Source organism: Myotis daubentonii, chromosome 12, assembly GCF_963259705.1.
Source record: "Myotis daubentonii chromosome 12, mMyoDau2.1, whole genome shotgun sequence".
Taxonomy (NCBI): domain Eukaryota; kingdom Metazoa; phylum Chordata; class Mammalia; order Chiroptera; family Vespertilionidae; genus Myotis; species Myotis daubentonii.
In genome coordinates, this window is record NC_081851.1 from 40290370 (window position 1) to 40308824 (window position 18455).

Consider the following 18455-nt stretch of genomic DNA (forward strand, 5'->3'; position numbering starts at 1 on the left):
GATTATGGGCTCAATCCCCATTAGGGGGTGTGCAGGAGGCAGCCAATCAATGATTCTCTCTCATCTCTGATGTTTCTATCTTTCTCACCCCCTCCCTTCCTCTCTGAAATCAGTAAAAATGCATTTAAAAAATAATAATAAAGCAATTGTAATAATCTGCATAGTTTTCCATACAAACAACTATAAACCTACTTTTGCTAACTCCTGAATATATAAAAATTTAATTTTCAAAATTATATGTCTCTCTACAGCAATACCTTAAAACACATTTAATTATTGTAATATTATCATAGCTAAAAGACACCTGAATGGTGGTGAACAACACTCATAACTTTCCTCAGGTCCCTTAAAGCCATTTGGGATGCAGAAAGCATCCTTATTGCCTTTATGCCCTCTGCTTAGATTTTACTTCTGGCCTAGCAAATTCCAAATAGGCAAAAAGAAAAAAGAAGATTAACAGAAAAGAACAAATTAACAAAGTCAGTAAGTTAATTAAGAGAAAATTACATAGTATGGAAAACCAGAAATTATACCCTAGAATGATTCATTCTTTAACACAAGAAAATATGAGCATCATATTTAAAGTCCTTAATGTACTTTCACTTTTTTTAGTTTTAGACTATAAAATAATTAATATGAAAACACGTTATCTTATGTACTAATATTCTGCAGGAAATGGTATAATTGTTTAGGTAACCATTAGAATGCAAGAAATAATTCTAGCCCATCTGGCGTGGCTCAGTAATTGAACATCATCCTATATACTGGGAGGTCATGGTTGGATTCCCAGCCAGGGCACATGCTCAGGATGCGGGCTCAGTCCCCAGTGGGGGGCATGCAGGAGGTAGCCGATCAATGATTCTCTCTCATCATTGATGTTTTTATGTCTCTCTCCCTCTCCCTTCTTCTCTGAAATTGATAATATATTTTAAAAAAATTATTCTAATACCAGTAGTTTTAGCTTGCCTTGTGACCTTCAGAATACAGTATTAATTTTTCATCTATACAATAAAGCTGGATCAAATGATAACTAAAGCTTCTGACAGTTCTCCATGTTAATGATGCTACATTACTTATATAGCCAACCCACTTTTTTCTAAATGAAGCTTCTTAAATTAGCATTTTCCCTAAAAATGGTGGAAAGTTTCGAAAACCCATTGCATTTTAGAAAATTCGAATTCAAATCTATTTCAGACTAGGAATTGAAAACAATAATTTCCTTACAAATAAATTGAGCAATTTCCTCTAATCATGTTCCTAAGAAGGTGCAAGTATTAATTAAACTTCAGAAATGTATAAAAACCTTAAGGAACAGTTACTAAAAGTAAAAATATTTAAAAAATTGTATCTTTACCTTAGTAGGTTGAAGCTTTATGTTAGGAAAAAAGCCCTATTACAATAAAAAATTAAGTAGATAACTATTTTTTGATAATCCCCTGAAATCACAGTATTTAAAAAACAGATCTCCTTTCTTCTGTATAATTCTACTACGTAACTGTTAACTCTCCTGAATTTCCAAAACTTACATGGAATTACTTTCACATACATCTCCAAGAAAAGTTTTCACTGATCAATGCAAACATGATTTATTAAATAAAGTAGAAGTCCATGCTTTATAACTCAGCATTAAATTTCTCACAGAGAAATCAAGAACAATATTGTTTCCTATCATCGATAGGTACCAACTGTCTTTGTTAAATCTTCCAACTACCATTTCACTAAAAAAGCCAAATTAAATTGGAGCTGCCTTTACAGATGATGCCTGTGCCTTGGCCATTCTTCGAACCAGTGCTTCTTGTCGTTTTCTCTGAATTTCTTCAGGAGAATACTTCCTATTTTTCTCTTCTTCCTCTAAAAAGGAAACAAAATACAGATACTAGTGTTATAGACTATAAAGTCATTCTTAAGATCTGTTTTAATTTTTACTTTTTTATTACCTAGAGTTGCTACATTGGTTTGGCCATTAAGTCACACTAAACTACTATATGTGAAATTCCAAGTACAGACATAATGATGTAGGCCAAAAGAAAACAAAAAATCATTGATAAGTCTGTCCCTATTTGATGCACTCTTTTCAGTGTGATAAAATTCATTTGATTAAAAATGGTACATTTTGACTACCTAGCAAATAATTCTTGTGAATAATGACATCTAATTTATATAACAAATACATTTTAAAAACGGATTTTAAATGTAAAGTAGTTAAAATATAATAAATTAAATTAGATACCAATACTTCAAATAGTGTATTTATAAGATAAGGTATATTCATATTCACCTCTATAGAACTCCAAGATTTCATTTCAGCCATTCAGGAGAAATATTTTAGCATGATAGAATGAAATCCAACATGTCAATAAACATGTAACTCATTGTCAGGTATTATCTTTTTATTTGGAGGACACATATTATATAAACATTAGAAAATTATTTTAAAAAGCAAAATATATGAATAAATTCTTCAATTTGAATGTCTTATAAATATAAAAATGTGAAGCATTCTGATATAGGTATATTCTTATGCATACTTTAAATATACTATAAAATAAACAATGTTTCAAATTAAACAAATGAAAATAGAAAGTTCTATTTTAACAAATCATCCAATTCTATCTATGCCAAAATACTGAGTTCTAATATAATGAATTTAATTCAATAGTTAAGTCACTTTGAGCTAATATAATAGATTATATTAAAAAGAATCAAGCTTTAAATAGCAAACCTATTTCCTCATTTAAATGCTTTAAAATTAAGAGCATCACCTTAATACATCTTTAAATGACCTTGTATTGTATTCGTAAAACTGTTTATGTTGTAAAATCTGCCTTTCAGAGAAGTAAATAAGAATCTGTAGTATATCAGCAGCGAAATATTATTTATATTGACATCTAAATAAAGGTTCATAATTTGATACAAGGTTCATATTTCTCTTGTTAACTAAGGGAAATATGTCTAAAAATATATCACCTGTCTTCCCTTTCTTGGTATAATCTGAATGGGAGTGGGTGTTCAGGGTAAGAGATATGTATTTCGAGTAAACTCCCTAATGACTCTGATGTCTTTTATTTCCTAAACTATTTATCTCAGAGTATAGCTTTTTTTCCTTACAGAAAAATACAAGATGCTTAAAATTAGCCAGATTAATTATCTAATATTTTAGCCTCAAGCCTAAGAAACACAAGAAACTCAGAATACATGCACACACAGTTTACATTCAATTGACCATAAGTTTGGAAGGAACACAGGTTAATAATCCATGACGACAGAAAAGAACATAGCTCCCTAAAATGGGCCTTACAGTTGGCTTGGTGATATTCTGGAAAATAATTTCAAAGGATATAATAAAATCACACCATGAAAATTTGATTTAGAGAGAGTCATCCATTTCTCCCATCAGCCCTTCCTTTAACTCAATCTGCAATAAAAATACATAGCAAAGTCTCAAACTATTGCAAGGTACAAAGCAAGAGTGACTCTTAATCTTAATCTAAAGCAGGGGTCAGCAAATTTTTTGTTGTTGTTATAACAGGCCAGAAAGTAAATATGCTAACCTTTGCAGGTTATATAATCTCTTAATCTAACTGCTCAGCTCTGTCATTGCATCCTGAAAACAGCCACAGACAATACATAAACAAATGATGTGGCTCTGTTCAAATACAAATTTGTGTAGGGACAATAAAATTAGAATTGATTATAATTTTCAAAAGTCACAAAATATTATTCTTCTTTTGATTTTTCAACCATTTATAACATGAAAGGCATTTTAGCATGCTGCTGTACAAAAACAGGCCACATAGGGTAGATTTGGACAGGCCATGGTTTACCAAACCCTGCCTTCAAGGAATGAGGTTTTTAAATGAGTTTTGTTTCAAAGACATCTGCTGAAGAGCAGTTTGCTACATAACAAAGTAAAAGGAAGTGTAAACAATAGAAAATATCAACAAGTTTAATATTCATTAGAATATTATATACTACTAGGGGCCAGGTGCACGAAATTCGTGCACTGGGTGTGTGTGGGGGGGGGGGGGGAGGGGAGTGTCCCTCAGCCCAGCCTGCCCCCTCTCACATACTGGGAGCCCTCAGGCGTTGACCCCCATCACCCTCCAATCGCAGGATCGGCCCCTTGCCCAGGCCTGACGCCTCCGCCAGAGGTGTCAGGCTTGGACAGGGGACCCCCATCACCCCCCGATCACTGGCTCTGGCCCCCGCCCAGGCCTGAGGCCTCTGGCCCAGGAATCATGCCTGGGCAGGGGACCCCCATCTCCCTCTGATCGCTTGCTCCAACCCCCGCCCAAGCCTGACGCCTCTGACCCAGGCTTCAGGCCTGGGCAAGGGGACCATCATATCCCCCCAATCCCCGGCTCCGCCCCCCCACCCAGGCCTGATGCCTCGGCCAGAGTTGACCCTCATCACCCTCCGATTACCAATCACCGGATCGGCCCCTTGACCAGGCCTGAGGCCTCCGGCAGAGGTGTCACGCCTGGGCAGGGGACCCCCAGCTCCCCGTGGTTGCAGGCTCCACCCCTTCCCAGGCCTAACGCCTCTGGCTGAGGCGTCCGGCCCGGGCAGCGGGGACCCGCAGCTGCAGCGGCCCCGCGATCAGGGGCTCCGCTTTAGGCCCAGGCAAGGGACCCCTAGCTCCCGGGACTGCCAGCTTCGACCGTGTCCAGCTCCCATCGCTGGCTCCACCCCTACTTCCTGCTATCACTGGCCAGGGCGGAAAAGGCGCCTGATTCTCCGATCATGGCTGGGGGGCAGGGCAAAGGCAGCCCCAGGGCCGCCTTTGCCCTGCCCCCCAGCTCTTAGCTCCCCCCTGGGTTTCCAATCACTGTCAGTGGCAGGGGGCTTCTTCCTGCTTTCCCTTTCGCCTCCCTGCATTGTGCCTACATATGCAAATTAACCACCATCTTGTTGGCAGTTAATTTGCATATAGCCCTGATTAGCCAATGAAAAGGGTATCGTCGTACGCCAATTACCATTTTTCTCTTTTATTAGTGTAGATACTAGGAGCCCGGTGCATGAAATTTGTGCATGGGGGAGGGGTGTCCCTCAGCCTGACCTGCACCCTCTCCAATCCAGGACCCCTTGGGATATGTCTGACTGTCAAGTTAGGCACCATCCTGCACATCCCTCTCAAAATCTGGGACCACTGGCTCCTAACTGCTCACCTGCCTGCCTGCCTGATCGCCCCTAACTGCCTCTGCTGGCTGGCCTGATCACCCCCTAACTGCCCCCGTCAGCCTGGTTGCCCTCTAAATGCCCCCCACCCCCGCCGCCATGCTGGTTGCCCCCCTAACTGACCCCTGCTGGACTGGTCTCCTCCTAACTTCTGGAAGGAAATCGGACATCTGGAAGATGTCCAGTCGAACCGTTCTAATTAGCATTATTACCCTTTTATTAGTATAGATGTCCTGGCTGGTGTAGCTCAGTTGGTTGAATGTGGTCCCATGCACTGAAAGGCTGCCTGTTGGATTCCTGGCCCAGGCTGCAGGCTTGATCCCTAGTAAGGGTGCATATGAGAGGCAGCTAATCGATATTCTCTCTCTCTCTCTCTCTCTCTCTCTCTCTCTCTCTCTCTCTCTCTCTCTCTCAAATCAATTTAAAAAATTAGGAAAAAAAAAAGAATATTAGATGCTATAAATCAACTCAAAGGGAAAATTGTTAAGGTAAATTGGAAGGCAGATTATTCATCCATAATGCAGACAGATTAGTAGATAAAAGTTTTGGGAAAACTCAAATATTCTAGAGATTTAGTCTTTAAAAGAATCACAATTATATGTTAATGTATCAATTTGGGAGTATGGGTCAATTAATTACACTTATTTGAATATAAATATTTTAAATTGTTATGGATTTGACAATTATTTTGTGTTTTTTTAAAACATTTTTTAAATTGATTTTTACAGAGAGAGAAAAAGAGAGGGAGAGAGAGTCATGGATGTGACAGCGAAACACCAATTGGCTGCCTCCTGCAAACCCCCTACTGGGGATCCAGCCTGTAACCCGGGCATGTGCCCTTACTGGCAATCGAGCCAGCATCCTTTCAGTGCATGGTATGACATGCAACCAACTGAGCCACACCTGCCAGGGCATAGATTGAAAAATCTTAAAATTTCAAAATATCTAGCTTGGGCCATAATGTAGAGATATATTATTTGTCAACATTAATAAGAATATAAATTGATGTAACTTTTGGGGGAAATTTGGTGATAGCCATCAAAATTCAAAACATTCTCCTTCATTAATTTTTCAGTAATTAACAAATATAATCTCAAGAGTATACAGAAATTTATGTAGAAGGATATTCACTGGAGGATTGTTTGTAATGTAAAAAACTGCAGCCAAACTACACTTCCATCAATAGAGACACAGTTAAATAGTTACATACATATAATGACATACTATACCGTGTGTTAAAAGGACTGAAGCAAATCTATATGTACTACAGGAAATCATAGTTATATTAAGTGAAAGTAAAACCAAGTTGCCAAATAGGGGGTATATCGTATATAATTCCATCTATTTAGATAAATCTATAGGTATACACACACACATTTTTATACACACACAAAAATGTTACATGATGTATTCCAAACTGTTACCAGTGTCTTTTCCTGGGAAATGGTATGGGAAAGGAGAAATAGAGGACTTACATAATTTTTTTTTTAAAGTGGAGGGATGACTTAAACAGGAAAATTTTAACAGTAATACCAACAAAAACATTATCTAGAATCTAAACCGAAAACAAAGATCTAATGTTAAAAGAAATGAAAAACTTTCTCATATTAGCACTAATCTACATAACAAGTAAGGAGTCTAAGGTTGTTAGCTCCAAGTGAGGGAGACTAATTTAAGAAAATCTATAATTACAAGTGAGTATACTAAATACTGTAACAGAAATTAGCACCGGGTATTGGAGTAAGCCAGAGAAAGTGAATGTCAATCATTCTGAAGGTGGTTAAAAACACATTGTATTTTTTAAAAGCAAATGGAAAATGGCCTGGCAGATTTGGTATAGACATGTGGGTGCACTATTCCGGGCAAAGGAAATAGCATCTGCAGACGGAAGGCTATGATCAAGTATTGGGCATTAAGAAGTACTAGTAGTTACGCCAGAAATATTCCCTTTTTAAAAAATATTATGCTATCAGTGAATAACAGACCTTTTACATTATATTACATGATGTTCACTCAAATATTTATCAAACATCTTCTAAGTGTCAGATACTGTGGTAGGCCAAGGTGCTCACTGATAAGATCATAATCAATATTTAATTGTAATTTTAAAAGGTGAAGGAAATAAGCGATGATGGAAAATTACAAGGAAAAGACTCACCTACAGACTGTTCAAGGAAGGCCTCTGTGAGAGGGTAGGTAATATTTAAACTGAGACCTAAGGATAAAAAAGCACCAAGGGGTGGGGTGGGGGTGAAATGTTGGGAAGTAGTTTTAGTTGGGAATAGCACAGTCAAAGCTCTTGAAATAGGAAAGAACCTATTTCTTCTGAGGAACTGAAAGACTATTGGTATAGTTGGAGCTTAGTAAGTAAAGGAAAAAAGAGGAAAGGCAGGTTAAAGAGAGATAATCTAAGGCTTAGATAACAGTGTCAAGTTCGAACTTTACTTGAAATACAGCCAGCAATTGAAGGCTGTCATTAAGCATAGGGGTGCAGTTTACCTATTTGTTTGTAAAAGGTTCTTCTGCTGTTTGGAGATCAGAATTGAAATGGGACAGGTAAAAGAACTGCAGTAGTCTAGTCAATAAATGTTGGCTTGGAAAAGGGTGGTAATAGTAGAGAGTGAGAAAAATGGACAATTTTGAGATTTTTTTTTTGTGGTAGAAACAATAGAACGTGTTGATGGAAATGAGAATTTGGGAAAAGAGGAACTGGCAGAATGAAAGATGACCGGTTATACTGAGTAAGTAATTAGAATTCTTATTGCAACTAACAGAGTTTTATATCAGCCATTATACTAGAAGAGGTATTTAATGAAAATGTCCTACATTTTCAAATATTATTCACCTTAATGTTCTGCTAAACATAGTAAGATTATTCAAGTTTTAAAACAATGAGATATTTCATAAAGTCTCACAGTAACATATATATATTTCTAAAGTATGACTTTTCACAAAATAATTCAGAAAACAAGTGAACAAGTATTTACTGAGTGCCTACTATATGCTAGTCACTGTATTAAATGCTGATAAAGAATTTGATGCAGTCTTTTGAAAACAAATCGCCCACTCTTCGTATATTACAACATAATTATTTGTAAGAATCATGTTATGACATAGTTAAACATCATAATTTTTACTTTACATGTTATGCAAATTCAATACAACAAAATACTAGTTTGGCTACTTTCCAAGATGATAATCTTTCAAAGGAAATGATTTGATACATACCTTTTGAAGGTAGTTTCAAAGATTCAGGTTTCATCAAAGATTGCTGTTGAACAGCCTTCCCACATAATGAGTTGACAGGAATTTTGCTTTTCTCCAAACTCTGTGTAATTTTGGAATCAGAGATGCTTTCTGGTATACAATTTTGATTAATCTGGGAAAGAATCTGAGAATTTTTGATCTTTGTAAACCTGTACTTAGAAAACTTAACTGTTCTGTTAAGATCATTCTGAGATTCATCTGTTATGGTCCCAGGGAACAGAGGCCGACTATTCAATTTCTTCTTATAAGTAGCTATTTCTGTACTCATATGATCTGAATTCACATTCAAACTTGAACTTCTTATCAGAACCGATTTGGAACTATTCACTTCTACTGGAACACCAGTATTACTCCAAGAGACAGGCAAATTATTGATCAGACAACTTGAGTCCTTAGAGTATATAGTCAAATTTGTTGTCGCACCTATAAAACTTGGAGAATTTCCACAAATTTCCCCTTTCTGCATCTTCACTGATTTATTTATTTGTGAGCTACCAGTCGATGATGACTGTGCTGAAATATCACTCAGATTCAAATACGTTGATTGCACCAACTGACTTCCTTGTTTAGATGTAGTAAATGTGTTTTTGGCTCCATGTTTGGAACTATTATTAATGTCAAGTATACTTTCTGATGTCTTGTTGTCCTTTCTCATGTCTTGCTGCTGAGTTAGTCTTTCAATATCATCACATGCTTGGTATAATAGGTCATCCTCTACATCATCATCTTCCCAGGTATTCTCTAATTGATGACATGCTTGAACAATTTCATTGGCAAATGATGGGTCATTCCAATCATCAGAGAAAGAATCCGTATTTGATCCATTAGTCTGATCAGCAATGTCCAAAGCAGCAGAGTCAAAAGGAACTATATTACCAGGCGTCTTAAATGACTGATTAAAAATTGACTTATTTTTCTGTTCATTAGAATATCCTGTGTTCAAAGTAGACTTTTTTTGAGAAGTATTTACATTAGAAATAAATTTAGTTTGAATAACTTCTTTTACTTTTGTCGGATCGGATGCAACTGCACTATCTTGAGTTTTGCCTTGAATGATTTTATTAAAAGATTTCTCAAATTTCACTTTATTTCCAACGGATAGTAATTTGTTTGGTTTACCATTTGAATTTGGTAAAAACCTGTATTTTCTAGCATCTATCAATTCATTGGTATGTATGTTTGAAGAAACATCTAAAATTTTTGAATCTCTAAACTCAGCATCTAGACTTACATTCATTCTTGAGTTACTTTTACCATTTTTACTGTTAAATATACAAATGTCTTTTTGATCAACCATCTGGACTGTTTCAGGAGCAGAAAAAAGTTCAGATTTTTCTACATTTTGCGTAACAAAAGGTTCATTATTTAGTAAGTTTTCCCATTCGTCCTCAAAATCACCAGTAGTAAATACATCCGTGTGCTTATTAAAAGCTCCTGGCTCCTTAGTACTGGAAGTCACAGATGATTTTGTCATTCCAGGAGTATCTATTTGATGAGAAAGTGATGTTGGGGGTTTGTTTCGTAGTTTTTCAGTAACTTGAGTTTCATTACTAATGATTTTCTCCTCTTTCAAAGCACTTTTCTTTCCAAAGGTAGCATTAACAGTGCTCCATAAGGCATCTGACAGATCTTGGCTTAACTGTCCACTACACTTCTGAGTACAACCATCAAAAATGGCATTAAAAGCTGCTTCAGCGTTTTGGTCAAATGGCTTCTGACTGTGACACTGATCATTTACCACAGATGCCTTGGTGCTTTCTTTCATTGGCTTCTTTATTATACCATTATCTATTTCAGGAACGATCTCATGTAATAACTGCATCTGTACATTATCTTTATAATTATTTAAAGTCTCTGCTTCCGAAATCATCTGGATAAAATCATGATTTCTCTTGTTTTGCTCTTGAATCACATCTAGCTCTTCCATATTTTTATCAAATTGCTTAGCCAATTTCATAAGTTCTTCCTCTTGATTTTGTGTTTTTAACCTAGACAAATATGTTAAAAATTATGAGAAAAGTTCTAAGAGTTGTTATAAATATTCAATTGTTATTTGACATATTTTAATGTTAAAACATGAAAATTTTAACACATTATAATTAAGTACAAAATTCTACACGTCAAAATTAAGGAAATGTTTTTGATATAATCACAAAACCAAATCAATTATTGAAAATATTTACTTCACTGAATGTCAGAAAAAAAACTAAAAAGTTTGAATTTACTTTGTGCAGCTGATTTTTGCTCTTGATTTTCCTTTCGCTACATGAGGAGTACAAGGAATAGCAGTTTCACCAATCCACACGCCCAGCATGGAGTCTGTTGTTGGTTTTTCATCCTTTGGTAGAAGGGGAAAAAAAGAGGTGTAAAATAAAATTAAAAAAATGAAAAATAAAGTAAAAAAGGAAACTTTAACTACATTGATTTATTTTCCTCAAATAATAAATTCTGGTAAGGTGATGGTTACTAAACAATCTCAAAACAATAAGAAGCTGGAAGATATAATAAAAAGTTGCAAAATAATACATTTATATTTTAGGGAATGAAAATATTCAGAATTGAGAATTCCTTATTTTCAAAAAAATGTTCTAGTGATTTATTTAATAAATGTTTTTTAAATAATAAAAGCATTTTTATCAAAAGAAAGCTGATCAACTTATAAGATATTCATAAAAATAAACATTAGTATCAGAAATAAACTGTGAGCAGACATCATGATTTAAGAATAAAGACACATGCCATACTGGTGTGGGTTAGTGGATAGAGTGCCGGCCTGCGGACTGAAGGGTCCCAGGTTTGATTTCGTTCAAGGGCACATGCCTGAGTTTGTGGGCTTGATCCCCAATTGGGGGTGTGCAGGAGGCAGCTGATCAATGATTCTCTCTTATCATTGACGTTTCTATCTCTCCCTCTCCCTTCCTCTCTGAAGTCAAATTTTTTTATGAAGAGTAAAGATACATGTAGAATCCTTTCTGTGTCACTTGATTCTTCAAATTTTCCATATCCCTATTACAATCTTTATCTAAAATTGGACAGTCTATGTTGACCTGAATTAAGAACACTTACATAGAACTAAGATCAGAATTGAGTTAGAGAAGTATAAGATCAGAACTGATGCAAAGAATAAGATAGAGAAAAAGCCATTTAGTCCTGTATATTTTTGCTATGACTTTCAATTACTTGATCATGTAAAATATTAGAGAATAAGTTTATGTATTAGTTATAAACCAAACCAACACAAAAAAATAGGTTAACTATTCTCTACTCTATTTTTATAGTACCTATAATGAACATAAATATCACATAAGGTAAAAATAATCTTATCACTAGATTATAGGTTACTTGAAGGCAAGAATTATTCTTATGATAGTTCAGCATCTATCTAGCAAAATGCTGGACATAAAGATGTCAGTTCATGGTTATTTACCAGAATCCTTAATTGATCAGCAGTTTTCTTAGATGGCCAGTTGATCCTAGTAAATTTTAGCTTTGCAAAACATTAAAAACCAACCAAACAACAAAAGCGTTAATTTTACTTTCAGTATTATTTCCCCCCCCCCCCTTTGTTTCAATAACCTTGATTTAGGAAAAACAACAGTCTTAATGATTTAATTATGGTTTTCTTTTTTGCCCATTTAGCAAGTAATTTTACATTCCTTCCAATTTTTAGAGAATAAAAGTATGATAATTTTATATATCCAATTTTACATGGACATGGGTACTTTGTATACAATTTTTATACTAATTGCGTTATATTTTTAAAATGTCTTCATTAATAAGTACACAATACAATCCAGGTACTGTATTAAGATATCTAAGCACTATATTTAATCCTAAAGAGTACACACTGTGTAGTTAAAAAACGATTGGAAAATATACCGCCCATCTTCAAATAAATAGCATTACATAAAAAGAATCCTTGAAGAAAGTGAATGTCCAACTAAAATGGAAGTGCATATATTTTTAAATGCCATCTCTGAAAATATTAAGTTGATTTAAATAATTATTTGAGGTTAACTCACCTAAAAATAAACATGAATATGTCAGTTGTGAATACTTTTTAAAGCTTTTAAAAAGATCTTGATATTACCAAAGATTTATGTTTTAAAAGTACTCAGTTGAAAAGGGTAACATTTAAAAGCAACTAATTTCACTGTATTTTTTCTTATACACAAGTTACCACTTGCATACTGTTGCCATTTCTTTATGTGAGCTATTATTTCCATCCCTCTTAGGTAGAGTCCATTAATTTACTCAACTATCTTTTTATCACTATTTAGGCTGGCCAGCCCAAACACATTTTATTATGCTTCTTTCATGTGAAACTCACAATTAATGAAGATCTATTGTTAACTCATGAAGTAAGTAGTATTATGGCATAAATTCTATTTAACTAATGAACCATATGGAAAATAAATTTCTATGACAAGTCAAACATGGAATGTAGAGCTAGTACCAACAGAGTTGTTTTGACTATCATAGTTGTAATTTGGGATATTTTATAGCCATAAGAGAAGCTTTATTTCCTGTCTTCTTCACCTGGATTATGCTGATTCCTTTTAACCACAACTTGGATCAGTGCCATCTATTGTTTTTGGTCAACATAGTCACTATCCATGGTTGTGTCAAAGAAAAATAGCCTACTTCCTATAGAAAAGACACTAAGCAAAAATTGGAAAAAAGAGAGGAAAGTAAAGTCAACTTCAGCACAGAGGTTGACTTTAATTTATATTTCTATTTCACTCAAGCAATACAAGAAATTAAAGAAAAATAAACTTTTGCAGATGATACTATTACAGCAAATAATTTAACTGTAACTTTAACATAAATAACTTTAACATAACCTTATATTTACAGTGTTCTATAGTTTACAAAGACTTGTTATCTAATATAACCTTCATATTAATTCAATAAAGAGAGCAAGACAAGTAATTCTAGTTTATGGCTGAATGAACTGAAGTTCTAAGCTTAAGTAGCTTGCTTGGGGTAACCCAGGAGGTGATCTGAGAACTAACTCCAAATCCAGTGTTTTTCCCACTTTTACAATGTTTCTTGATGATCTTGTAAGTCAACAGTATTAAGAGCAGTTCCAATGGAGAAAAGTTGTGCTATAGTCAATACACATTTACCAATCATTAAAAAAAAAAACCTTAAAAGTTTAAATTTTCATTGTCTGATTCTATTATTTTAGCAACTTGAAAATGGTGCGATGTATTGTTAAACAATACTAAAAACAAAATAAACACAAAGCTCTAGTCAAAAGCATCACTCTAGAAAATTAAAATAAGGTGACAGAAGATGATTTGACTTTGGTTGGTGGGCACACAGTGCAATATACAGAACTTGTAACATAGAAACACACACCTGAAACCTATATGATCATATTAAACAATGTCACCCCAATAAATTTAATAAAAATAAAATCTAAAATGAAAATAAGATAAAACATTTTTCATACAAATGAACTATACAAGGACTTAGTAGCATAAAGTAATTATAAAGCTAGTAATATTTACCTGAGGAGCAATACAATTAACAATATGTGAGATCTCATCACTATCTGTGTTGTAAATCTTTTTTTTCCTTCCTTTACCTAAAGAAAGAAACACATTTCTATAAATGTAAATAAAAATATTTTTAAAAACAGTGGTCATTTCTTAGAAAACAAGTTTAATTAGCACATCTATGATAGCACATGTATATCACAGCAATACAATCAGATAAGATTCTCAAAAAAACACCTACTGTACAAAATTCATGATGTTGTTCCCCCAAATGAAATTCAATAGTTTAAATCCTAAATCATTTCTCAAATAGTTACCCAGATAAAAATGTTAATAACCAATTACCTAACTGTTTGGTCATTGGAGAATTCTGATCCCAAAATATATCATTTAGTCCATCTGGATCATTAGGAGAACTGAAGGTAGATGACAACATCTCCATTTTCAGCACTCTCTTTGGTGTATCATACTTTCCTATATAAAATAAGATTAAAAGAGCAGTTGTTGCATCTTAAAGCATTGCTTCACAATACCCCTATATCAAATAATAGCTTTTAACAAGATTACTTTTTATAGTCCAGTTATCTAATTTCCCCCCAGAGATGACTTAATATATAATTTTCACCACCGAAATGTTTGTTTCACATAAAAATCCTTCCAATGCCTCCCAAATTTAACATTATAGACAGCAAGTAGTTTAAAGCAATCTAGTAGGTCTCTGGACGTAGAATACTGTAGGCCCTAGTCACTCCACTCATTAGCGCTGGAACTTGGAGGCTTTGGGAACCACCTGTCGTGTATGGATACACTGCAACCCTCCAGAGCATCCCAACAGAAACGTCAGTACGAGCCTGTTTGGCCCGCTTTCACCAACTCTGTCCAACCTAAGCCAGCTGCTTCAAACAGCTTTAGCGACCCACTTCTTGGGAAGTTCTGTCCAGCACCACTTTAAAAAGTTCTAGAGATTTGTTTTTGCTCATTCGGGCGTTGCTTTACGCCAGTCAACAAAAGCCATGTTTGGAGAACACGCTCTAGGAAAACAGCTTCAGTGTGGGGTTCAGTTCCCACCCTGATTTACTAGAAATCTTTCAAAAAATGGGACACCAGAAGTTGATGGGAATGAAATATACTCCAGGGCCCTCCGGTGAGGGGAGTCCAACACAGGCACTTCCGGTTCATGCCCACCGAGGGGGGCCAACCCCAAGGCTCCGCGGGCCCAGAGCTATGGCTCTGCAGAGGGTCCCTGCGCTAAAGCAAGTCGGGGCAAAACGGTAAGCGGAAGGAACTGCCCAGGAAAAAGCTGGAGGCCGTTCTCCTCGCTCCGCCGCCGCTGACTCCGAGCAGCAGCCCAGAAATGAGCCGCCCTCCCTCCTTCGGGGGAACCCCACACCCCTACTCCTGGGGCAGGAGCGACAGTGGGTGATCAACCCGAACGGGGCAGTGCTCAGACTCGGGGACCGAGGCCAAGGGGAAGTGTCCCGGGTAAGTTTGGGGCTCCAGAGCAAGAAAACACCCTGCAGACCCCACCCCCACTCCATCCCCTTCCCCAGTAGCCGGCTGGGCTGCGGGGCCCAGAGAGGCCAAGTCTCCCGCCCGGGGTCACTTTTACCGCAGGAAGCGGCTACTGAAGGCTGCTCTGGCTGCGGCACGGGCGGGAGAGGCCCCTCTCCTCCGGCCCCGCGGAGCCCCGATCCCCGGGCCGACCGCAGCCGCCTCTTCCCGGACTCGACCACCGAGCTGCATTCCTCAGCCGCCGCCGCTTGGCGCGGCGTGTTCTTCGGGCCAGGGCTGTCCCCAAGCTTTCTTCGCCGACTCATTGCCTAGGACCCCCTCCACCAGCCTTTTCGCCTTTCACATTTTGCACGGGAAGCGTAGAGCCGTGGAATTACAAAAGCCACCCGGCGCTAACGGCCGCCGCCATTTTTGACCGTGGCGCGCCAGTCAGAGGCAGCCGCTGATTGGCTGCGCCCGGCGAGGGGCGGGGCGGCTAGCGTGCGGCTGGCGCGCGCTTGCGCAGTCCGACCCCGAGCCTGCTGGGCTCCGGTCCGTCCGCAGGATTGGGAAGGAGTGTGTGAGGGGTAATGGTGTGGGCGGAGCTGACAGTGAGAACGTGTGAGGTGAAAAGATTTAATCCACTGACAGCTTTTTATTGAATTTGCAACTACTCTTACCAGGACATTACTCAGATTATCGTGGGATTTAGTATTTTCAAGAAATAAAAGGTATAGATTAGGGAGGGAGCACAACAAAACTATTTTTTTCATAGATGATAACAGCATAGAAAAATCCAAAAACATGTAGGAAAAATGATTAAATTCGTAGATTAACAAAGTAGCGGGTACAAAGTCAATAGTCAAAGATCAACTGTTTCCATAGATTAATAAGTAACAAACAACATTGATGTTTTAAAGAAATACAATTTATTTTAGCATACAGGGTATCAAATAACTTGGAATAAATTTAACCAAAGATTGCAACAACCCTACAGAGAGTTATGAAGTATTTTTGAAAGAAATTGGACACCTAAATAAATGAAGGATTAATATGTGTGGCTAGGTTGGGAGACTGCGTATTGTTACAATGTCTGTCCTCAGATTGATCTATAGATACAAGGCAAAGCCATTCAAAATCACGGTAGGATTGTGTGTGTGCGCGTAATATGACAAGTTTATTTTACAATATGTGTGGAAATGCGAAAGGTTTAAAATATTAGTAGAGAAACTCTTGAAGAATCATGAAGTTGTATATCTACCAAGTATCGAGACTTACAAGGTTAAGGTAATTAAGACAGTGTTAACAGTGGTGAAAGGATGGACAAACATGAAAGAAACAATAGAAAGCTTAGACAGGACCTTTACATAAATGGACTTTTGATTGAATATCAATTTGATATTCACATGGAAAAAGAAAGTTAACCTCTACCTCAAAACTCTACCTCTATCTCAAACCATATTCCCAAATTAAGTGCCAATTGATTATATTTTTAATTATAAAAGATAAAATAATTAACATTCTAGAAGTTGATATAAATTGTCTTCATGATAGAGAATGAATTTTATATTGAAAAAATCATCAACTATAAAGAAAATAATTATAAATTTGACTACATGAAATTGATAACTGGAGATCGTCTGACTATCCAAAAACAACATTAAAGAGAATGGAAAATAAAGTGCAGATTGGGAGAAGATATTTCCAAGAGATAAAGTTAAGGGACCATATGTAAAATACATGAAAAACTGTTATAAATCATTAAGAAAATGATTGACCACCAAGAAGAAGACCGGGTCAGATACTTTAGCAAGCTCTAAAAAAACCCAAAACAAACAAACAAACAAAAAACGGTCTAAATAATCAGCAAACTTGTAGAAAGCTGTCCAGCCTCATCTGTAATGAGGAAGATGAAAATGTAAACCACAATGTGATACTTCTCTATACCTAATTTTAGAATTTCTAAAATTAACAAGACTGACAACAGGGGTATCAAGGCAGTAAATCAGACATGAGACCATAGCCCCAGTCTTGATTGCAGCCCATGAGGGACCCAGAGCCAGAGGACCCAACCAGTGGGAACTGTCACATACTGCTGGTGAGAGTGTAACGTGGTACAACCACTTTGGAAAACAATTTTGATCTAGCAATCCCACTCCTAGAAATATAACCAATGGAAATGCATGGATTTGTGTATCAAGATACATTTTATAAAAATGCTTTTAGCAGTAAAATTTGAAATTACCCCAAACTGGAAGCAAACCAAAGGCCTTTTAAGAGTATTGAGCTATATATGCTCAACAAAATTCTGCATTCTAATGAATAGGAAAAACTATAGCTCCTGCAACAATGTGGAAAAATCTTAGAAATATGAAGTTGAGCAAAAGAGACCAGACTCTCACCTCTTCCTTCCATAGAATACTATAATGCAGTGATTTTCAACCTTTTTCATCTCATGGCACACATAAACTAATGATTAAAATTCTGTGGCACATCAAAAAATATGTTTTTTGACAATCTGATAAAAAATGTAATTTCTATTCATTCATACTGGATGGCTATTTTTGTGTTGGCTGTCGTCATTTTTTTATTTGACAATCTAAGGGAAAAGATATCAGTGCCTCCAACTAAACAGTCAGGTATTGCATGTTTTAAAAATTCTTGTAGCTTACCTAGCTGGTGTGGTTCAGAGGTTGAGCGTCAACCTATGAACTAGGAGGTTGGTTCGATTCCTGGTCAGGGCACATGCCTGGGTTGTGGGCTCATTTCCCAATGGGAAGGCAGGAGGTAGCCAATCAATGATTCTCTCTAATCATTGATGTTTTTATCTCTCTCTCCCTCTTCCTTGCTCTCTAAAATCAATACGAAATATATGTTTAAAAAATTCTTGCCCTGGCCGGTTTGGCTCACTGGATAGAGCGTCGGCCTGCAGACTGAAGGGTCCCAGGGTTGATTCCAGTCAGGGGCATGTACCTGGGTTGCAGGCACATCCCCAGTAGTGGGTGTGCAGGAGGC

The 18455-nt window shown here is 36.6% G+C and overlaps 1 protein-coding gene and 1 long non-coding RNA gene across 7 annotated transcripts in view; one reads left to right on the top strand and one right to left on the bottom strand.

Moving 5' to 3' along the window:
* Positions 1–578: 578 nt before the first annotated feature.
* ETAA1 (ETAA1 activator of ATR kinase) lies at positions 579–15895 on the bottom strand. 6 transcript variants are annotated; one of them, XR_009447934.1, is made up of 8 exons: positions 15553–15895; positions 14295–14423; positions 13962–14038; positions 10671–10783; positions 8407–10433; positions 5391–5500; positions 2279–3415; positions 1723–1851 (listed from the first exon to the last, which is right to left on the bottom strand). XR_009447934.1 is itself a non-coding variant. In XM_059659606.1 (7 exons), the coding sequence occupies exons 1-7, from the start codon at positions 15764–15766 to the stop codon at positions 1750–1752; spliced, it is 2766 nt and encodes a 921-aa protein (XP_059515589.1). In that variant the 5' UTR covers positions 15767–15895; the 3' UTR covers positions 579–1749. The 6 variants fall into 6 exon arrangements, 4 of the variants coding, with proteins under 4 accessions (XP_059515589.1, XP_059515588.1, XP_059515591.1 ...); XM_059659606.1 differs by lacking the exon at positions 2279–3415 and having other exon boundaries at positions 579–1851; positions 15559–15895; XM_059659605.1 differs by lacking the exon at positions 2279–3415 and having other exon boundaries at positions 579–1851.
* LOC132213280 (uncharacterized) overlaps positions 15154–18455 on the top strand; it is a 110867-nt gene continuing 107565 nt past the window's right edge. The window contains exon 1 of the long non-coding RNA XR_009447936.1: positions 15154–15431. This is a non-coding gene — a long non-coding RNA (uncharacterized LOC132213280). The remainder of the gene's footprint in view (positions 15432–18455) is intronic.